This window comes from Octodon degus, unplaced genomic scaffold (assembly GCF_000260255.1).
Source record: "Octodon degus isolate 3935 unplaced genomic scaffold, OctDeg1.0 scaffold00053, whole genome shotgun sequence".
In the NCBI taxonomy this organism is placed as follows: Eukaryota; Metazoa; Chordata; class Mammalia; order Rodentia; family Octodontidae; genus Octodon; species Octodon degus.
The window spans coordinates 2757283-2781407 of NW_004524629.1; the positions used below are offsets into that span (position 1 = coordinate 2757283).

The 24125-nt window shown below is 36.1% G+C and overlaps 1 protein-coding gene across 1 annotated transcript in view; it reads left to right on the plus strand.

The window, feature by feature from the left end:
• The window catches only part of Tnks (tankyrase), a 184483-nt gene that overhangs the window by 148998 nt on the left and 11360 nt on the right, over positions 1–24125 (plus strand). Inside the window, exons 13-20 of the mRNA XM_004633286.2 lie at positions 2947–3026; positions 6829–6974; positions 9528–9693; positions 11174–11393; positions 11657–11766; positions 18207–18395; positions 21126–21363; positions 22056–22138. Of these exons, the coding sequence (XP_004633343.1) occupies positions 2947–3026; positions 6829–6974; positions 9528–9693; positions 11174–11393; positions 11657–11766; positions 18207–18395; positions 21126–21363; positions 22056–22138 (1232 nt within the window). The remainder of the gene's footprint in view (positions 1–2946; positions 3027–6828; positions 6975–9527; positions 9694–11173; positions 11394–11656; positions 11767–18206; positions 18396–21125; positions 21364–22055; positions 22139–24125) is intronic.

A 24125-nucleotide genomic window follows, 5' to 3' on the forward strand; every position in this document is an offset into this window, starting at 1 on the left:
ATAGTTCTTTTAAAAAAGAAAAAAAAAAGTTTTTAACTTTTAATTTTTTTTTTTAATGTGTTTGGTACAGGACCTCATTATACATCTGGGACTCATAGTGATCCTCCTGTTTTCAGCCTCCCTAGTGCTGAGATTACGCCTGCTCCACAATGCCCAGACTCAGTAGGAGGCTCAGCATACCTGTTCTCAGTGGCCAGTGCAGCAAGTGGTGCTGGGGATCGATCCTTAGTCCCTGTGCTTAATAAGCAGGGGCTTGATCCACTGAGCTATCTCACCAGTCCACAGATAGTTCTTTAGGTTAGATTTTGAGCTGAATTTTTCTGATTATATATGTTCATGTGGGATAACAATTACTTTCATCTAATTCTTTCCACAGATAAGGATTTAGGGACTTATAATTGCTACATTAAACATTGGGATTTCACCTACAGTGACACATTGAAAGAAACTACTAAACTCTAGTGCCAATTCAGTGGTCTAATCCTAAAGAAGCAGTCGACTAAAGATTATTTAAAAATAACAGACTGCATCCCAACCCTTGAAATATTGTCTGTTGAGCCAGACTAGGATCAGAGAAAAAAATTAGAAGCCCATCTCCAATCTGTGACTGTAGGTAATGTCTTTAATTTCATATTCTTCAAAAGGCACTTTACTTGCAAAAGATTTTACTAATGCAGTACTTTGGATATCAGCTACTCTTCTGATCCCTGTGTTCCCTTTTTAACTTTTATCTTTCTATTCTTTTACTTGTATATAACTTTGTACAAAGTTCTTGGAATATATATTTCACTGCTAGGGGGTTTGAATTTCTGATGATAGATACACAACTGTCCCACCAGGCAACTTTTTATTAATTCTGTTAATGAAAAGGCTGATAAAAGTGATTAGATCCATTTGTACCAGCAGTGGTATAAGGCATCTGATATTCAGGGGTATTCAGGAATGTACTACCAGGGGTTCAAGCTGGCTGGAACACGTTAATCAGTATCTTTCCTTTCCTTTCCTTTCTTCTTCATAGTTCTTATAAGCATCTTACATATGCATGAAACATTTTCTTGATTGGAATATTTACACCTTTTATTTAATCCATCTTCATGATAGTAATGTCTCAATTTCAAATTGTCTGTAGTATTTTAAAACTCAACCATATTAATTTAATCGTTCAATGCTAAAATCTCAAAAATAGCCTTAAGTTGTAACTCTACATACATAAACAAGCACCCTTTGTTTGAATGAAAAACAAAAATATTACCTATAGATACCCAAAGACTGTTCAATGAGTTTTGTTAACTACCAGAATCACTGTTTTGAAAACAGTGCACATGCAAAGACACCCATAAGTGCAGTGTTTGCGTGCACAGTTAGGAGGAGGACAGACGACATAGGAGAGGATATAATAGAGGCAGACGGAGAAAGAGCTAGGGTTTGATGTACACATTGATCCCAAATAAAATGGCATGAAAATCAGTTCAGTAGATATTTTCTGAATATTTTCCATATAGAAAGGAATAGAAAATGAAGGGCCGGCCAAATAGCTCAGAGAATTAAAGCGTCTGCAAGCAGATGCAGGGGCTGGGTGTTTGATCTCCGGGTTTGCCGTGCCAGCCCTGCCCCTGGGGTGCCCTGAGAGGGTAATTGAGACTGAGCGTGGTGGCATGTGCCTGTAATCTCAGCTCTTGGGAGGCTGTACACAGGCAGATCAGTATGAGTCCCATCTAGTAGTGAGATCCTGAACACCCTGTAGATGCTTCCCTAAAATTAAAAAAAAAAAAAATGAGTTTCTTTCCTCATCAATTCCAGAAACTAACAGATTCTCTTTCTGAGAAATACTTTAGGGGCTGGGGAGATGGCTCAGTAGGATAAGTGCTTGACCGGCAAACGCAAGGATCTGAGTTCAATCCCCGGTTCCGCCAAAAAAAAAAAAAAAAAAAAAACTTTTATTATATGAGATACTATATTAAATCTTCATCTGCTAAGTAATCTTGTAATCAAATTGTTTATCTTTCATTAAAAGTTCTCATAACTTGCTCTGTAAAAGTCACTCTCCTGAACAAATACTTTAGGGTTAACATATTTCTTCTGAAATCTAAAACACTTTCATAGCATCACTTGATCTTCCCACTTGGACAGTAGCCTCAAAAGTTATCTCTGATCATAAGATAATGCAGTCTAAGTCTACTTTTTACTTCTACAAACTAGTTTGTCACCTTTTTGAGGGAAACTCTCAATTTTTAAGTGCAAAAATGAAACTTACATCATGATTCATCCAAAGTTACACATAGTGAAATGAGTTTCTGGTTTGTTTATATATTAGATTAATCAAAATACCTGTATTGTCAGCCTTTCTGTTTAGCATTGGTATCATGCCTTCCAGTTACATAGGTATATTAAATACATTCCCTTGAAGCCACTCAATAAATGTGAATCAAGTGTCTACAGTAGGCCTATTTTATTCACTAATTATACATTCTAAGATCTTTCTGATTTCAGGAGTGATATTTCTGCTTTATATTGAGGACACAAGCTAAAAAGAAAAACTTATCATTCAGTAGTAAAACTCGGGTAACTTCCGTGAGTTTACATAATAAATCTGTTGGCAAAGCTTTGTGACACCCATGTATCATAAATGTTGTTGATCTCCTGGTCTTAGGTTTTCCTCACTACCTTCTGTAAAAGTTATAACCAGAAAATCTGTGGGATAGCATTGTGGAGCTACAGAAGGATTTGTATATATTAAAATTTATTTCAGTTTGGCTTTGGATGATGTATGGATTAAGAAAGAACTTAGTTCTTACCTGTAAAAAGTTGGGCAGAGTACTTTCATTACGTCAGAAGTTTGCAACACATTAATCTGTTTCTACTCACCAAATAATCATCCCTCCTTGGCTGCTCTGTAATTCTCCAGTGTAACATTGTCAAGGGTAACGTTTCCTTTCTGTTACGCAGAGAGCACACCTATCCGTACTTCTGATGTTGACTACCGACTTTTAGAAGCATCGAAAGCTGGTGACTTGGAAACTGTGAAGGTAAGTCAGTGACTTGATACTTGGGTTGGTGCTGTTGAGCTTTGCTGTTCTTTCATTTTTAAACTGATAAACAAAACTGCGTATAGCCAAACGATAAAAACAAAATTAAAAACTTAAAAAATGGACAGAGTATATCTATAGATAGGAGAAAACTTCACTATTAGGGTTTCCCAGTATAGCAGCTAATCCATTAGAAAAAATATATAGCTATATAAATACTCACAGGAACACGTGTACATATACATGCTTGCTTTTTAGTCATTTATCTTCAGTTAATGTGAAAGTGTTTTTTCTGTTCTCACTTAAATTAATTAAAGCATTTTTTAAGGCATAGTAATAAAATATGTGAATTCGTTCAAGGCCAGGTATTAGTAGGATAACATAAATGATGTTTCTTGATCTTTTCCCAAATATTCTCGTACTTCTTTTAAGAAAGCATTCTTATGATCCCTCAACCATTGGGAATTATTTATATGCAAATGATAAATTTCCTTTTCCATATAAATGTACTTGTGGAGAAAACATCATTCTTTATTTGTAGTAGAGAAACAGTGGCTGTAGATCTAATTTTTTTCAAAATAAAACTCTAATGAATTTTTAAAACTGAAGCTGCTATCATTAATTATTCATTTAGGGATAAAATTAGCAGAAGGGATAATAGTTTTTATTTTCATTTAAGGGCTGATCTTTTGTTATTATTATTTTTAAAGAAAGGCTAATTGTGAAATACTTCTTTTTTGCAAACTAGCATATCACCTCTTCTGAAGCAAACTCTGTTTTCATTATTTTAAGCAAAGTAATGTTAACATTCTTGATGACGTACTGGTTAAAGATGAAAATAAGCGCTAATTTTTGTTGCCTAGAAATTTCATTTTAGTTTCAGTATGTAGGCACTTGCAGGGTCTTGTCCACCTCAGTAGTTTCTTAAGTTATTGTTTAAAAAGTAAATTTTAGTTATAGTGTTCCCTGGGAAAAAAATTTTAAGTTTTTTTAGATCTAAAACTGTATTTGCTTTTTATTTTATTTTTTGTTTGTTTGTTTGTTTTTTGGTGGAACCGGGGATTGAACTCAGACCCTTGCACTTGCTAGGGAAGCGCTTATTCTACTGAGCCATCTCTCTGGCCCCTGCTTTCTATCATTCGAAATGTATCCTAATAACAGAAACTCCTTAAGCAATTAGGATTCATTTTCATTGTATGATACGATGATCTCAGCACTAGAATTGCTACATGTACTCATTATAATCAGCATTTTTAAATGTATAACTTTTACACAAATATATAGTATAGCCTTTAAGTTTACTAAACAGTACATTCACAATGAAGGCCAAATTTATTTTTAGTAAATCAAATGATTTGTAAAATTTAGTGGAATGTGTATGTCAGTGACACAGATTAAATCAGAATCAGACCTGATAAATGTCTTTCCCAAGAACTGTAGAAAGGATAGAAATACTAGGAAAAAAAAAACTATTGCAGAATAAAGAGTTTGAAATTGTGAAAAATAGGAAGAATATAAAATTTTCTTGGCATTCAAAAAGAAATGAAACGAGAAATAAAGAACTTACAAAGATTAAAATGCAAATATTTAGTAAACAGAATGGGATTTTACTTTTATAACCTCCCAAAGTTGGTTGTTTCATTCCCTTCCATATCCCAGTTTTCTAATATTTTCTGTAAAAATAATAATCATTTATAATGTAAGAACCAGGGCAAAAGGCAACACAGGGAGCAGCTTCGGTTATATAACATGTCACAGAAGAACCTTACTGCCAATTTTTGTATTCTTTCTTTTTAGATTATATATTTATTCTTAGTCACATAATTGTATTTTTCTGTTGTCTTACCTGTGTATAGAAATGATAAGTTACTTCACTTGGCCAGGTAGTAATGGCAGATTAGATTTTAGAGACTGGTGCTTTTTCATCTAGTTTTGATGAATTCATGAGGTCTCCCTTGCTGGTCAGATTTTCTCCTGTCATGTGAAAATTACATTAAAGCTGTCATTTTTATCTTACCAGTGTGAATGTTCCATGTCTTAATGCATTTGTGCTGCTATAGCAAAATACCATAGACTGGGTAACTTGTAAATAGAAGCATCTGAGTAACTTGTAAATGGAAACTGGTCTAAGGGTTCAGGCTCTGGCAGTTTCAATGTCTCGTGGGAACCATTCATTCAGCTTCCAAGATGGCACCTTGTTACTGTATTCCTTGGAGGGAACAGGTGCTGTGTCACATGGCAGGACAAAGAGAGGAGAATACTGTGTGTGCCTCTTACAAGGCCCTTAATCCTAGTCATAAGAGAGAAACCCTCATAATTTAATTGCTTCCTAATGGCCACACCTCTTGATACTGTTGCATTAGAAATTAAATTTCAACCTGAATTTTGGAAGGAAACAAATATTGAAACCATAGCACTCCTATTCAATATATCAGAAAAAAGATCTTTTACGTTCTTAGTTTTTATATAATAATAGCACATTGCAGTGGTAAGAGTGACAGCAAGATTTGCAAATAACCTAGAAATCCTCTCCAATCATACTTAGTAGCCTAGGAAATGCTACTGTTTTCTCTACTTTGACTTTTTGTCTTACTACCTTTGTTCTTTTCACTTCCTTGAAGTTGAATAATTAAGAAAGTGAGTAAGGATATATGATATGTGATGTTTTTGCTAAAAGATCAAGAGATTAAAAATCAGTAAAACAGTTTGAATCTTTAAGCTACCCCTTATGATTATTGAGTAGGATAAGTCACTTAAGCTGTCTGAGCCTGGGTTTGTTTTTCTGTAAAATGAAGATACTGATTAACTTCACAGATAGATATAATCCCCTCTCTGAAAAGAGTGATCCAGTGTTATGATAGTTTACCTATCACCACCAGTGATGCAGCCTCTCCTTCTTTGTGCTTCCAACTGCTTTATAGACAAACATAATTGAGCTTATAATTTATATTCTGCAGAAACAGAAACATTTAAAGATAGAGGAAGATAGGAAATTTGGAGGACATCTCAGAATGAGATGACAATAAAAGTTAAAGCTAGAGTGTGATTAAAGCAATTTTTAATTTGTGGGATTAAATATCTTCCCAAAGCATTGTTGTAAGGATTTTTTACTTCAGAGTAAAGCCCCAGGTGAGTGGCCCAAGCATAAAGGTAATCTTTCCAGAGTCCAGGCATGGTGGTGCACACCTGTAATCCCAGCACTGGAGAAGCTGAGAACAGGAGGATCACTACAAGTCTGAGCTGCGTAGTGGGACCCTGTACTACTTAGTGAGACCCTGTACCAAAATACATTAAAAAAAAAAAAAAAAAGTAATCTCTCCAAAGTCCTTTACTTGTTTAATCCACATTAGAGGAGACAGAACTCTAGTTCTATAGACAACTGGAGTTACTCTTATTTGAGTAAAGTATTGACTGACAGCATTTTAACAAGCAGATATGCTATGATAAGCAGTCTCATGCAGCAGAGACTTCCAAAGATGCAAAAAAAAAAAAAAAAAAAGGGGGGGGTTTCATTGGCTTGGAAATGCCCGCTTTATTCTGAGTTTTTCTGTTTGAGTATGATATGGGCCAAGAAAAGGATGACAAAGATTCATTTACACCACACTAGTAAGAATATTTGCCATCATTGTAAAGCCAAGTGTCATGCTGATTTTTAAGCATCATTTGTATCACCTTTTCTTTGAAAGTAAATATTCACTAGATAATTACAACATATTCAAGGTGTTACAGTATTGTAGAGCAAAGCCTATGAATGAACATTAATGTTTTTTCTGTATGTATCTCTGTGTCTACCCTATAAAAGCAACTTTGCAGCCCCCAAAATGTGAATTGCAGAGATCTGGAGGGCCGGCACTCCACACCCTTGCACTTCGCGGCAGGCTACAATCGTGTTTCTGTTGTGGAGTACCTTCTGCACCATGGTGCCGACGTCCATGCCAAAGACAAAGGGTAAGTGTGCAGCGTTAGGGTTGAGAATCTGCCTCTTTATGTACTTTGAAGTTTTTAAAGTAATTGTGAAGTCAGGTTTTTTTTCCCATTAAAAGAATAGTGTGTAGCATTTTGTTCAAATCATACATTTATACATTGCAGAAAGGTACAGTTTAGAAAGTGAAAATTCTGAGCCCACCATCTAGAGATACAATATGACCTTTCTTTTTTTAATTTGAGAATGATTTTTTTTTTTTTTTTTTTGTGCTGGCTTAGGCTGCCTTGAGGGCAGGTCTGGTGCAGCATATGGTGCTGGGGATCAAATCGCAATCCCTTGCCCCTGACTGATTTTGCTAACAAAGGCGCTTTAGACAACTGCGCTAACCCTATATGAATATTTTGTATGTAAATCTCCAGCTGTTTCAAATGTATATTCCAGTATTTATGTGCTGTAGTGGTGGTGGTTTTTAACATAAGTGGCAATGTGGTTATATAGTCTCTGCACTTTACCTTGATGTGTTCCCATATTGGTACTTCATAGTTCATCTCACCCTTTAATACTTTTAATTCTATACAAATATAGAATTTTATTACATTATGTGTTTTCATGTAGTTTGTAATTTCCTATATCACTTTATTTTATATTTTGCTATTAAAATGTCAAAAAGAGAAGCCATCCATTCCACAATCATCAGTTTTAATAGATGTATAACTTTATTTTTATTCAATTATCTTGTCTTTATATTAATTTGATAAATTATTTTACTTTATCCTCATAAAGCTTAAAGTAGCTGTTGAAGCTCCTGAGAAATATAAGGAAATTATCACTGATATAAGTTTCTGTATTCTGAGTTAATTTCATATCATCTCAAAATAAGCCACCACCTTTCTGTGCAATTATATACCAAGGGGCTATAGAATTGAACTACACAATTTAGGCTTCAGTTAACCATCGTGTATTTCTTTAAGGGATATATCAGATATAAATATTCAATAACAGTATCAGTGGCTCTTTTGAAATGCTGTGGTGTATTACAGAGCAGCCAGAATTTGTTTCTGATGCTTCTTTTAGCACCTAGTGTATTTTCATCAGAAAACATTCTCTAAGAAGGCACCCATCTTTAAATGAAGGCATTTAATGCTATCTTGGTTTTGCCATGTCTAAAGTACAACTTAGCCTTCCTCCTTTTTGAGGGACAGTGGTGGTACTGGAGATTAAACCCAGGGCTGAACTGAGCTGTGTCCTCACCCACTTTTCTCACTTTTTTATTGGCATATTTTAGTTATACAGATTAATGGGTTTCATTTCAGCAGATTTGTACACGAACATAACACACTTTGATCCCCCCCCCCCAACACCTTACTCATTCCCTCTTGGTTCACTTGGTTTCTTGGGGAGTCAGTGTGTATAATTTGTCTTGATTATATCCATGTCCCCTCTTCCGCACTCCCTTTTTCTCCCCCTGCTTCCCTTCCTCGTATCAAATAACAGTCTCCTTTCTGGCTTTCTTGTCATCCTTTTAGGTTCCACAGCTCCTTCCCCTCATGCTTTTTGAGACAGTCTCACTAAATTGCTCAGACTGGGCTTGAACTTGTGATCCTCTGCTTCAACTTTTCAGATTGCCAAGAGTATAAACCTCTGCCACAGAACCTGACTTTATGTACCCTTTTTATAGGACATCTTTTTGTCCTTTTAGAGTGTCACATGCTTTTAAATTAGGACAGGAAGTCATCTCAGAATAGTTTCTTAATAAATCGAGGCAACTAGAGTTTCTTACCTGAGAATTTATAATTTGTGTCATTATTTCCTATAGTGAAAATCACTTGCATTGTGAGTTTTCACTTCTTGGCATGTCATTATTTAAATTTTTATACACACACTACTATGAGTCATTATGAATTTTAAAATAAGCAAAAAATTAATAAATAAATAAATAAGACCTGCCCAACTAAATAGAATTCTGTTGTTTATTAGTAAGTGTAGGGGCCAAGATATAGCTCAGTGTCACAGCGCCTGCCTAGCAAGTGAAAGGTCCTGAGTTTGATTTCTGGTTCCAAAAAAAAAAAAACTAAGCATAGAATTTTTATTAGTAAAACCCAAATGGGAAGAAAAATCTGAGATGATAAAACCATATTGTTAGCTACTTATTCCTAAAATTACTTGTAGTATAGATCTTCAGAGTACCTGAGTAAAAATTTGAATTGAAAGTACTCTATTGTGATAAAACTTTGTTTTATAAATATATTTCTATATGTATTTTAAGAATAATGATGGCTAATATACACACATATATACATATATGTGTATATATGTGTATGTGTATACACACACACACACACACACACACACACACATCCCCATGAACAGAAAGAAAAGTGTTTACATTGAGGTGAACCTTTGAAAATTGTAATTTTTTTTTTTTTTAATAAATGAATGACTATCTAAAGGGACTAAAGGAAATTACTCTTGCTGAGTGGGTGTTCACTGTAGTCAGTGCCATTGAAGAGTATTTTAAGAATCATTTTAACACAAAGATTTGTTTTGCAACTTGAAAATAATTTTCTTCTGTTTAGCGGCCTGGTGCCCCTTCATAATGCCTGTTCCTATGGACACTATGAGGTAGCTGAGCTTTTAGTGAGGCACGGAGCTTCTGTTAACGTGGCAGACTTATGGAAGTTTACCCCTCTACACGAAGCAGCAGCTAAAGGAAAATATGAAATCTGCAAGCTTCTTTTAAAAGTATGTCGTTATATGGGGTTTTTTTGTTATTATTACTTGAAATTAGAGTGGTTTTCTCTATTAGGAATAGTACTATAGCAACTGCTTCTATTTTCTGTTTTTTTTTGGAGGGAGGGGTTGTTTTTGGTTTTTTTTCTTCAGAGAAATGTTTGTTGTTATGATCCTTACATAGCTCTCAGAAGTGCCCCAAGTGGCTTTCTAAATGAATTTGGTTACGGTCATTTCATCCAAGTAGGTTTTGGAAAGAGTCGATTTTACTTTGTATTGTATATCTGATACACAGTTTATACTGTTAATATCAGAAACATATGGTATAAAAAAACATGGTGTACAAATGTTATGTTTTCTTACCATCATTTTATTGTTAACGGTCATTATTAAACATTTAAGTTTTTAAGAACTTATTTGATACAGATTTTTATTAAAATATAAGTTAATCTGTAAGCAAAATTATTCAAATAATTTTTAGAGATGTATGCAAACTAGGAGAGACTAATAATTCCATGATCAAATCATAATTTGTGAGTTTTAAAAGTCACATGATGCAAAAATGTGCATACATTTCTAACTAGAGAAAAATGGTCCTGTAAGATATGAATAAATCTCCTACCACTTTTATAAATCTTAAGGAAACTACTATGTTTGATAATTTTTATTATCACAGATTAGTAAACAGAATATTCCAGGTCATGTAGCTTCATTGTCTAGATTAGGTTATTACTTATGTCCTCAGTGGGCCAAAGTGCTCTGTATCAAGCCTGTAATACTAAACAAATAAATAAATAAATAAAATTGACATTTCCTTTATAGGAATAGGTGATTAAAGTTTTTAAATACAGATAATTTTACATTTTAAGTAACTTTATGACAGATGAATGGTAAGACTAAATGAAAAATAAAATTTAATTACCAGGCTTTTTAAACTGATGACATTTAGATTTAATCCTTTTCTTAGCTATGTGTTTTATACTTCTCTAATCTTTCTCATGATACCTACTAAGTATCTTTATGTAAATGAAGTCTTGCTAGAACTAATATCTAGGACATTTGTAAAAGGAAAAGAGGTTTGCCCTAACAACTTGGAGACTGAGACAAGGTAAATTACAGTAAAGAATAAAAGATTTTCAGGGCCGGGGAGATAGCTCAGTAGACTAAGTGCTTGCCTGGCAAGTACCAGGGCCTGAGTTCAATCCCCAGTTCCGCCAAAAAAAAAAAAAAAAAAAACTGAATAAAAGATTTTCAACACCTTCCCTATTTATAATCATCAGCTCTGATCCTTTTCATTTAGTAGTTAAGAAAACTGACCCAATATATTAAATAAAAAGTTTGTAAAGTAAAGCAGGGTGGGTTTCCCTTTTTCAAAGTGCACAGAGAATGTGTATCTTTCCTCTGTGACTGAATGAGTAAATGTGTGCGTACTACCTGCCTACGTAAAGGTACTACAGAAAATGCAAACCTCTCTTGTTTAACTCCCTTATAGCATGGAGCAGATCCAACCAAGAAGAACAGGGATGGAAACACACCTCTAGATTTGGTCAAGGAAGGGGACACAGACATTCAGGACCTACTGAGAGGGGACGCTGCCCTGTTGGATGCTGCGAAGAAGGGCTGCCTGGCAAGAGTGCAGAAGCTTTGCACCCCAGAGAATATCAACTGCAGAGACACCCAGGGCAGAAACTCCACTCCTCTGCACCTGGCAGGTAAGCATCACCAGTGCTGCCAAGCCTTATTTTCCTGTCTGAGTACTTAGTATGGCCAACCAGAAGATAAACAAAATTCTGAGCATAAAAGGAACTTTTTGATTGATGTAATTTAGTATAATTTCTTACTGTAACAGCTTTCAATTGTATCATAATAGTATTAGTTATTGAACAAATGAAATTAAAGTTGCAACATTTTTCTGGTCTATATATGTAAATTTTTGTCTCTTAAGCTGACAAGTTCTCCTTTTGTACTTTAATAGCAGGCTACAATAACCTGGAAGTAGCTGAATACCTTCTAGAGCACGGAGCAGATGTTAATGCCCAGGACAAAGGCGGTTTAATTCCTCTTCATAATGCAGCATCTTATGGGGTGAGCATGCTAAAGTTAAAATCTAGAAGACTTCCCTGACATTTATTACCTTATTAAATGTATACTACAGGCTAAGGAAGTAGATATCTAAGCAGTGGCATGTTTTAGCTGTATTTCAAACTTCTCTTCAAGCTTTATCTCATCTTTGCAGCCTCCCTATTTTTTGGCCAGCAACCATGATTTTTAAAGCTTTTTAGTCACACCACATTATGTAGCACAACAATAGATATAAAGTGGGTGTTCAGTTAATATTTGTGGACATAGATGATATAGCTTGGCTCTGTTTCAGTTATGGTTTAGAAAGTTTAAAAGCCAGGAGGCTTGGATTATTTCCACAGGTGTAGAAATTATGGTAGTGTAACATTTCTTGTTGGCATTTCCAAAATGTTCAGGTAAGTAGTTGAGTAGTTGGTACACATAGTTTCATGAAATTTGATGACTAAATAAAAATCCACAGTACAAGTCTAGTAGCACCCTTTAAAGTGGTATACCCGCAACGACCAGCTTGAAGAGGTACATGTTGTGAGGGCTGGATGACATCTGTTAGGACTGACTGACTGGTAATCATGGTCTTGTCAAGCTTGATTGCTTCACTGCAATAGAAATAAGACCTTTCTCTGTTCTTCCATGTCAGCTCTATTTAACCTGTAAAACTCCACAGATGACATTTTGTATGTGCCAGGTGTTTTCACAGTTGAATTCACTATTGTCAAGGAAGGTTTGTAGTTTTGCAAAAGTCTAACAAATTAAAAATAAAAATCAGACTAATCAGTTCTTCCTTCTTGTTCTCTTCTTCCTTGCCCTTCAAAGTATCTTAATCTTCCCACATCCATTCTGCAAAGACTACTATTTCAGGGAGGTGATGATCTGAATGCAAATACTTCTTTTTTTTGGCAGTACTGGGGATTGAACTCAGGCCCTTGAGCTTGCCAAGCAAGTGCTTATTCTACTGAGCCATCTCCCCCGCACCTTGAATGCAAATACTTCTAAGGAAAGCAGTCTACTTTTAAGTTGAACAGACAGGAAAGAAAACTGTACTTCTGTTATCCTTTATGTCTAGATGTCTCCCCAAAGCCTCATGCAATAAGGGCAGCTTCTGGAGTTTGTGATTAATTCATGATCCAATGCTGGGATTACAGGTGTGAATACTACACCCGCCCTGGGGCAGATAATCTGCATACAAATGTAGAGGGGAGAGGGGCTTGCTAGCTGCAGCAGGTGCTGCTCCTCCCTTTACTCTTTGCTGCTTTCCATTGCACTCTGTCTTGGAGCCAGCTGAGTATGGACTGAAACTTCCACTAACTATGAGCTAAATAAACCTTTCCTTCCTGAATTGTGAGTGTTGGGTACTTTATCCCAGCAACAAATGAAAAGGCACTGAGACAACTTTTAGGTATGATATAAAATAATTCAAAGTTATGCTTAGTAAATACATTATCAATGCTAAAATCTTTTGAAATTGTAATAAAGTTGCCTTTTCAAAAAAATGATAATTTTTCATTGAAATCAAGGATTTTCTTTTTCTTTCTTTCTTTTTTTTTTTTTTTTTTAATTTCATGTGTTTAGTACAGTGTCTCACTATGCAGCTTGGACTTGTAGTGATCCTCCTTGTTTTTAGCCTCCCCAGTGCTGGGATTACAGACGTGCATTGCCACGACTGGACTCAGATGCCAGCACAGTACAACCAGGGCCGGGCCAGCATGGCCTGCAGGATCAGGAACAAAATCAGGATTTTCTTTTAACCTTCACATAAAATTCTCGGTTTCATTATGCAACTAATATTTTCACTAGAAATCTTGTATGCTACTTATTTTATTGCTAACATGCTGCATATAAAGTTGTGTGTAATTCTTTTACCCTTAAGTTATACCTACACATGTATGTCCTGTGGCAAGTAATTTTCAGCACTTCTTTAGCAGCACTCTTGTCTCCATTTTATTTTTTGCTAATCCCTTTTCTCAGTTTCAATTAAACATTTATAAACTTGATGAAAATCAGTAAACTGGAATGCTCTATCTTCAGTGTAAACCTAATGAATAAGGAGAATGGTGGCAAAATATTGTACTAGTCATCTGATCTGATAAAGCTTATGTCACTGTTAACTGTATAGACAGTTGGAGAGCTCATAGACTGTGTGTGGAAGAGTTCTGCGCCTTCTGTTTTCTACTTTCAGAGTCTTGACAGGTATTCTGTAAAAGAAAGAAAGGGTTGCCTCCATTCTTACAGTGAAAATGTTGGGATGCTACTTTATGTATGTGCGGGTCATTTGCGAGCCAGTCTGAAGAGAAGAACCTTTGCAGTGGTCTCCTTTTGCCTACAGAGTAGTGGAGAGTGCAGGTTGACCCTGTCTTATTTCATGCTCCTCGGAAGCTGGCTGGTCATTAGGTGAAGAGAGGTGGGTGTAAGGCAGGCAGTGCCACAACCAGCAGCCTAGAGTTCCACTGTCATAAACTTCACAATTAATATAATTCCTGTTCTTTTTTATATCTCCAACTGAGAAAAAGTCACATTTTTTTTTCACTATTTCTTTTATGTCATACCACTTGTTATCAAATCCCTACTGCTTAGCTCAATAAAATGAAGGTAACTTACTGATTTGAAAATGAGCAGAAAATTCTCCAACCTTTATATGAAGGTATTTGCTAGAGGCTGTAAGCAACCCATTCCTTTCTCATGCTAGATAATGTGTTTGTAGCAAGGATTTTTACCTCATTGTGTGGTGTTTTGAGTCACTCAAAGTCCTTCATATATTAAATCTATAAGCTCAAAAAACAAGTAACTGTGAGTTAATGACCATGCATTATTAATTTACTAAAACCTTTGGTAATTCCTTGACCTTTTTTTGTCCCACTTTTCACATATGTAACCTACCCCTTTAGTAATCTCTCTCATGATACATGGTGATTTTGAGATTGCAGCTAGTAAGGTCGTCCTCCCCACTGAGACCCTCTGCTCTATAAAATAAGTTTATGTAATGTTATTTTAAGCCTTTAATCTACTGTCAGATACCGTATCAAATCAGAATGTATCAATCTCAGTTAAAATTAGGACTGATGTTAACAGAATAGGTGGTTGTCAACTTTCAATGATTTGACATAATTTTTTCAACTGTACAGTGATACCAAAGCAATACACATTGAGTAAAAACTGTACAGTCAGTCTTTTCCAGGTTTGCAGTACGTACCCCTAAGTCTTTTGGGATCTGACCTGCAGCAGCCAGCCACAGCTCCTCTCTGCCCCCACATAAGAGCAAACAGCTTCACAGTGGACTTTGTTACACTTAGGTGTATTAAATGCATGTCCGCCTTACGTTTTCCACTTGTGATGGCTTTTATTGGGATATAACCTATCATAAATGACTTATGAAAACTTTTTAGAACTACTTTGTCTTCCTTTCAATAAAGGATGAATATCTTTAATAGATGTAGAAACCTATAAATCTCTTGAAAGTTCCTTTTGCTTGTGTTTATACATATGCCTTAGCTGGATATTTAGGATGCCAAAATGTTGACTGTATGATATTGATCTCTGTGATATTTGAGCTGGCTGGGCCACGTAGTTTATATTTTTACTCAAATAGAGGCTTCTATAGTAATAATAAAGCAACTTATAGAGCAGTTATAGGTAAAGTACTACCAAATACCATACTTTCCTGTTTTTACTTTGAGAAAAATTACTATTTTTTTAATTTAGCAAGACCCTGCAGACATCTGTATTATCATGAAAAGAACCTAAACTTGTAGTCTAAACCTTAAGAATCTGGTCTTTAGTCTTCTCAGTAACACAGCAGCCTTCAACAAGGCCCTTAGTCTTTCCAAACTTCACTTTTCCTGCTAGCCAAACTTAGGTGCTCAGATCTTCTTTAAAGGGTTAAAAAACTTATAATGATTTAAACAGTGAAAAAAAAAAAAAAAATAAAGAAACAGTATAAAGTCCATACTGTAACCTGACCACATAAAAGGGCAAGGTACTCTTATCACCCGCCTTGCCTCTTTCAGTTCATTTACCGAGCCAGCCAGCATGAGAGCAGCATGCCTTTTCTATGTCTTAAAAATAACCTATATATTTGACCATCTCCACATCAGTGTTAATGTCTAGCCTCAAGATCAGATAAAAATATGAGATGCCTGTAAAAATACATAGCTTTTTACTTATGCAGTTATTTATTGGTGATTATTTCTTGATGTATATTTCTTCTTTTCCCTGTAAAGAACTCGATCAGCTGTGTGTGGGATTACAGACATATACTACTGCGCTCAGCTTATTATGTCATGCATGAGACATAATAAAAAATTACCCATGAATATTTAAACTTAAAAATATATTACAGTAAGAGACACATGCCAGTAACCAGCTTCAAAATCCCCCTCACTTGGAACGTACCCATTGTTCTTGCCACTTTTAGGTTTCTGGAAGTCCTCTTTTGTGTCTTTGGCTATCTCAGTGTTCGGAACTGATCGAAGACGTTTGCCTCTCTTGGTCATTTTGATTTGGAAAAAGAGCCAGAAGTGATGCAGTGCCAGGTCCAGTGAATCGGGTGGATGAGCACAGGCTGTCGCGTTCTTTCTCAGGACCCTGCCTTTCTGTTGGTGGCACTTGGCAGTGGCATTCACCATTTTTATCATACCTTGTAAAGACACAGAGAGTTTGTTAGCTTTCTTTCTCAATTTTTTCATTTTCCAGTGTTTTCCCTAAAAGAAATTTTAGGGACTTTTTGACATCATTGTGAGAAAGCCCGTGTAACAATTAAATTACTTAGCTGAAACCCAAGCACATTTCTCTTCCTTCCATATCCAGCTTTCTAAAGTCACATGAAAACCCTCCTAGTTGTGTTTGTCATTTAAAACATTTTCTCTTGCAGCTGATTCTGAAACCATGTTAAATTGACTCTTTCTCCTGGAAACTTTTTGCTCTCATAGAGTGGGTAGTACTGAGTTACAGCTTATTTACTGCATTTGTCGTCCTTAATTTTCAGTTACTATTTTTGCCCCAGTGGTGTAGCTATTTAAAAAAATTACAGAGCTCAAGAATTGTGTTTTTAGTTTATTTGGACAGTAATGAACTCCTTCCTGTTCATTGCTCTTTCAGACATTTTTCAGCACATTTAACAAGAATGTAATTAGTTTCCCTAAGCATAAACTCTAAATTCAGTATAAAGAAAGCTTAACAATACATACTGGTTGTACAATTGGTTTCATACATACACACATACAGAAGCATAATTTTCTTGGACTATCTAATTTTGGAAGATTGTACACATTAGTTTACTGAATTACCTTACTTTGACAGTAAATATGGAAGTAGAATAAAAATAGTTATCAGAAGCATAATGTAAATAACTTATAACAAGACTCAGGAGAAATTTGAAATTAAACAAAAATTGCTTTTCCAGTATGTATCTTTTGAATAAGAGTAAATTACTAGGGTTTTATTTTAAATGATTTCAATAGTACCATACATAATACCTCCTTTCTTCTTTGGTGTTAGTCTAAAAATAATTGAACTCTAAAATTAATTGTATAGTCTCATAACCTCTAAAGGATCACAAAACATAGCCTGTTCTTGGAAGACCTAGTCTGATTAGGCTGCCTGCCCCTCCCCCACTTCATACTGTTAACAGTAGGACACTTCTGTATAGGTTAACTGCCCTGTAGTAAATCATTTTGGACATAACAGACTATTTTTTGTCATATATTTTATGTTACTTTTCCAAAGGCTGGGTAAAAAAAAGCATTTGAATCTTTTGATCATATACAGCAAGTTAGAAGAGAAATGGGAAGATTAGAAGTAGTATATATAGCCTGTCAGTCTGAGAAATTTGGCAGGTTAAATCACTAATAGAAGACTTAGAATCAAGAGCAAGTTCATCTTAGGTACTAGTTTTTAATATGCTAGAATATGCTAGACAATTGAATACGCTAGACAATTGAGTAAAAAATAAAAAGCTCAGGCAGAATTACAGAATAAAAGAATACTTGTGTAATTGAATTTTTTTTTTTTTTTTTTTTTAAGGGAAGGGTCTACAGCGTGTTCAGGGTCTCACTACTAGATTGGACTCATAGTAATTCTCCTGTTTACAGCCTCCCAAGAGCTGGGATTACAGGTGTGCACCACCATTCCCAGTCTCAATTGCCATATCAGCCTGCCCCACGGGCGGGGCCAACACAACAGGCCTGGGGATTGAACTCTGGCCCCTGCACAAATCCCCTGAGCTCTTTGGCCAGCCCTCTGGAATTGACATTTTTGTAGAAAGCTAGAAAAGATGGAAGTCCAAAATACAGATAGAGGAGCAAAATACTCTTTTTACATTAGAAGAAATTTCTATAAAGGATGAAAATACAAATACAGAAAAGGTAAATTGTTATAAGGAAAACAGCCTGCATGATGGAACTTCAGATGTTCTCATTCTTAACTTTGTGCATTCTTTTGTATTTCCTCAGCACGTTGACATAGCAGCATTACTGATCAAATACAACACGTGTGTAAACGCAACAGATAAGTGGGCATTTACTCCACTTCACGAAGCAGCCCAAAAAGGAAGGACACAGTTATGTGCCCTGCTCCTAGCACATGGTGCAGATCCAACTATGAAGAACCAAGAAGGTCAGACACCTTTAGACCTGGCCACAGTAAGTCTTCATTTCGGATGTTCACTATTTTTCATGCTAATTTCAGAGATGATATTACTTTCTCCAGCTGAATACGTTTACCTTTAGTCACGTTCACTTTGTTTAGAGTGAAAACAGATTCTTTAAGCCAGATGAAAAAGATAAGTGTTACCTGTTTCTCTCATTTGTAGAATCTAGGAAAAAGTGAAGAGGAAGAGATGACATAAAAAATAGAAGGGACACTTAGAGAAGGGGGCTTGTGGGGAGTGGATGCGAGTGCATAAATGCAGACGTGCATTTATGAACACGTCTTGGTGAAATCCAGTGGTAAAACAATCAGCACTAACAGAAAACTAAAGGGACACGTTTTCTTCTGAAAGTTTTTTGAAGTTCTCATTTGTTATACTTAAAATTTTGTTAAGATAAATCAGGTAGTAAATTAATTTCATTAATTACTTTAGGTTAGTTTCAAAGAGAAAGCATGAATCACAGGAAATCCTATTTCTAGCATGGATCCTCAGTTACATTTAACAAAATACCTTGAACCTTCTAAACATGGCATATTATTGTGGAATAACTAATGTTCTCAAAAATATGTATAGTATATATCCATGAAATAGATTTTAAAAATTCACTCTGGGCAATATGGTATTCTTATGAAAAAAGAAAAGTCAGTATACTGTAAAAATATTTTTAAAACTAAATTTAATTGCTAAATTAAACCTTTCATCATTTCTGAACTTTCTGAAAGTTGCTTAATAGTCACAATAATTTATAATTTTAAGCCAGAAAGAATTTTCCATGTTATATTCTATTGCATTTATCTATTGCTGAATAACAGACTGTTTGAAAGCAGTTGATAGCTTAAAATACTAAGAATAATACCTCATGATTCCTCACTTTGGCTGGAGTAGTCTTACACTGAAAAAGCTGGGGTCACTTGGGCAGTTAGTTGCGTACACCTACTGGCAGAAGCAAGAATGGAAAGACGGCTCCACTGATACCCTTGGGGCAGAGGTGGTTGAAGGGTGGAACTCTCCTGTCAGTCCCCGTGTGCTATCTCGTCAAGTAATCTTGCTGCAGTTTTTAATAGGGTTTTTGCATTTCACAAGGGAGATGGCAAAAGCTATCATTCCTCTTAAAGGCTAATGGGCTATGCATCCCACTGCATTTTCTTGTGCATAGCAAGTTATGAAAAGCCAGCTTACATAAAAAGAAGAAAAGTGAGGGACCAGGGTTCAGTCCTTAGTCCTGCATGCCGAGTCATGCTGAGCCGGCGAACTAGAGTCCAGGCATGGTGGTGCACACCTGTAATCCCAGTACTGGGCCGGCTGAATACAGGAGGATCACTGTGAGTCCGAGCTGCCTAGTGAGACCTTGTACCGAATACAGAAATGAAAAAACAAAACCCAGGGCCACGGATAAGACTCAGTGGCATAAGCACAGGCCTGGCAAGCTCAAGGACCCAAGTTCGACCCCCAGTACTGCAAAAAGAAAAAAAAAAAAGATAGAAAAATTGACTGTACCTCCTTTAAGGGCAAAACAAAGATTTTGTAGTAGTCTTTATTCTACCAGTATCCTACCCTGTGGCCACAAATTATGTACATTTCTCTCACATTTACATTGCATTCACAGCCCTCCCAAGGTGAGCAGGTAGCTATCACTGGTCCATAGCAGTTCTAAAGTCCAGTTCAGGCATACATTTTCAGAGCCATCTACTCAGAAGTCAGAGCGGTCCTTGAGTAGAGCCTACTTCGGCCCCAGGGGAGCGGTTTTCCTGGCTTTCTATAACACTGGGCTGTATCTTCAGAGTCATCGTACTCTTTCTGTAGAATCCATCCCTATTTACAGTTAAGTGGCTTTTTCAGTCTGCCCTATGCTCCTAGAAATGTCGAGACCTTTCTTGATTTTGATCTATCTGATCCTTTAGTCCCAATTGATATGGTTATAAATTTGAGGTTCCTCTCTAGGAACATCCATTGCATTGGACAGAAGCTACAGCCTCAGGTGTTTTTGCAACACGTCCTTCTCTGATTTGGATTGCAAGTCAGAGTACTATGGAGCAATGTCCTTAAGATTCTTAGAGAAGTTCTTTCATCTATCTCAGAATTCAAAATCTACCACTTAAAAAGTCTTGTTAAGGCTTTGGTAATATAATCAGACCAGTGAACTGACATGTACTGTGAGGCCATGTTTTATTGAAGATGAGGTGTAATTTTATTTTCCAATTTAACATATCTTGACTGAATGTATTTCCTTAAAGAGAATAAAATACTTTCTTAGTTCATTTCTCTCTTGCTGTACCTTATGATGGGCAGATAAAGCAGTTGAGTGTAGTTGGCAGAGTCCACATTCTTGAAATCACCTAAGATACACCTCCAAGTTTCATAGGTGCATTTTGTCTTTCGTATTCTTCGTGTGCCAGTGCTTGCAGGCGCGATACTGCATGGCTCACTTCCCATCTTTAGCCTCCACAAACCTGCCTGTTTTCTAGCCCTCTGTAGCAGCCACTGTGCCATCACCTGGCTCCAGCCAAAGCCACTTCATAGTTTTGTTACAGCAACGCACAACTTCCAAGTTCCAGTTTCTGTGCCTGGCATGGACAAAGAAAAAAGAAAACATTCACACAATGTTCAGTACTTAATGAAAAACTTAACTTTTATAATACACTGGTTTTGTTTGTTTGTTTGTTTTGTTTTTGTTTTGTGTGTGTGTGTTTTGTTTTGTTTTTTAATTTTTTATTCTTTTTAGGCTGATGATATCAGAGCGCTGCTGATAGATGCCATGCCCCCGGAAGCTTTACCTACCTGTTTTAAACCTCAGGCGACTGTAGTGAGTGCGTCTCTGATCTCACCAGCATCCACCCCCTCCTGCCTGTCTGCGGCCAGCAGCATAGATAACCTCACTGGCCCATTAGCAGAGTTGGCAGTAGGCGGAGCCTCCAATGCCGGAGATGGTGCAGCCGGTACGGAAAGGAAGGAAGGAGAAGGTGCGTGTGGTCTACAAAGACTGACTTCTTTGTACCTTTTTTTTTTTTTTTTTTTCCTGGAACAGTTTCACTTTTTTCTGTTGTTATTGAACACATCACTTAAATATCCTACCTGTAAATTTTGAACACACATCATCTTACAAGAAGTACTTCATAGAAAGCTGCCCTTTCTTTGGCACCTACATTATTTATTTATATTGTATTCTGGTATGTCCATCTCCAACGATAGTATCTTCCTGAACTGCTGAGTGAATCTTATTACTGAAATTACATTAGAAAACAACTGATTATTTAAGGAGTACAAACTAAAACAATAGTACATTTTGATTTTTTCATTTGTCAAAAGTATTAAGTTATCCTGTATAAAACAGTACTTTATGCTAGTAGAAGTACAATTTCAATATAGCATGTATATGTAGGTATATTATTGAATTCTGTATTCTAAGTCTAATTCTAACCTCATCATTAGGACAGATGCCTGCATTACTGAAGTGATAAAGCACTCTGCTTTTCCTTCTGAGCCAAACTCAGCGATAACTTGAAATACCTGAAGTAAATTTATGTATTCTGAATTATGTTATGCTATGTAAAATCTTCTGTGTAACCAAACAACATGGCTTTAAATAGACAGTGAAAGTTTCTTTAGATTCATGAAATTCTTTCTGAGAATCTTTATTCTGTTTCTGTTCCAGTTGCTGGTCTTGACATGAATATCAGCCAGTTCCTAAAAAGCCTTGGCCTTGAACATCTGCGGGATATCTTTGAAACAGAGCAGGTAAATTGTTCTCTATGTATTTGAAACTTTGGTTAAACATTAAGTTATTAGTTGCCTTTTTTTTTCCTACTTAACAGCTGTTTTAAAACCTGTAACACATTTGTATAGAAGCCATTTTATACTTCTCCCATAAACTATTGAGAGTCTTTGTTACCTTGTTTTATCTTTGTAAGCATTTGTGTGTGTTCATTTCATCACCTCTCAGAACTTAAGACTATGAGGGTTGGAGCGTAGCTTACCTAGCATGCACAGAGTCCTGGGAGCAGCTCCAGCCCCACAAAAACAAACAAGCATAGCCCATAAAACTACCTCAAAAGAACGTTTTCAAAATTATCTTTTTCTCTTAATTTTGTTCTTAAAAACTATGTTAGCATTTCTTCATCTCATTTCTCTAGTATTATTTGCAAATCAAGATCCTTCCATATTCATGCTATTTTTCTACTGGATAATGAGTTCTTCATATTGCATGTATTTATTATTATCTTTTTTTTTTTTCTTTGCGGTATGAGGGATTGAACTCAGGACCCTGTGCTTGCCAGGCAGGTGCTTCTTCTGCTGAGCTATCTCCCTGGTCCTTATTATTATCATTGTCAGCATTAAATACTGAAAGAGGCTCAGTACCTGAGTTTAAATTAACAATTACTGATATACATGGAATCTTAGCATGGGAAGAGTATTTAGAGGTCATTAAGTCACTCCTTTAGGTTATCCATGTCGTCCAGGCAGGAATGCTTATTACTAAATTATGCCCAACTCTGCCCCCTGTTTAATCCATTTGTCTCAGGTTTACTGAGTTTTGCTCAGAAATGTAACCTGCAATGTACATATATGTTGTTTAATAGGCCTGCCATTGTCAGTTACAACAACTTAGTGGCCAAATAGCAATTTATTCCCTCGGAAGTCTGAAATCAAGATGATGTCAGGCGGCATACCCTCCAGAGGCTCTGAGGCAGAAGCCATCCTGTGTGTCTGCCAGCTTCTGAGACTTTCGGCCACATTACTTCAGTTCCTGCCACCATCTTCACCTTGCTTTCTCATCTGCCTGTCTTTGTTCTGCTTCTTTTATAAGACTTTAGGGCCTGCCCATGTAATCACTTTCCATGTTTCTCTTACTGAACATGCGGCCTACCCTTCATGATGGTCTCATCTCCAGATCTTTAATTACATCTGGAAACTCCTTGTGACATTCACAAATCCTAGGGGTTAAAAAACATTGACCTTTCTTTTTAAGGGCTACCAATCAGCCCACTTTACCATAATACAGCCTTTCCTGTCTTTTTAAAACCTAGTCAACTCATCATAAGAGTTTATCCTTTCAATCACTTACCTGTACAAATCTACCCCTATTTTAGGAGAAATATTCTGACTTTTTCAGTTGTTCTTTATGTGATATAGCTTCTGAATTCTTCACTGGCCTTTGCCCTATTCTGACTTCTTTGTAGACTTATAATCTATCTGTAGGCTAATTAAACCTGAGATCTTTTTTCTATTATGGTTTTTCTTTTTGCTAATTTTCTTTTATATTATAGTTCATCTGTAACACTTTCAATGATCAAAATTCTTGAATAGAAGTATTAGTGGATTAAATGAAGACCTTGATTCTAATTATTTTTTCCTTCTTACTAGCTGTGTAACTTTACGTTAAAAGACATTTAACCTATCACTTCCTTTAACTATAAAATACCTACTAATGTCAAGGGAGTTATAATTCCATGCCATCTTGTGCCAATTTTTAAAATGTACTTTAGTAAACACATCTCATGGGTCTTCTTTTAGGTGGTGAAGATTAAGAGAGTGCTATAAGAATTTCCGTGTATTTGGGCTAGTAAGATAGCTCAGTGGTCTAAGCACCTGCATTGGAAGGACAAGGACCTAGGTTCAATCCCCAATACTGCATGTCTTGCTGGCCCCACACTGTGCTAGTCTCTACTGGATATGGTGGTACACACCTGTAATCTCAGTGCTGGGGAGGCTGAGACAGGAGGAT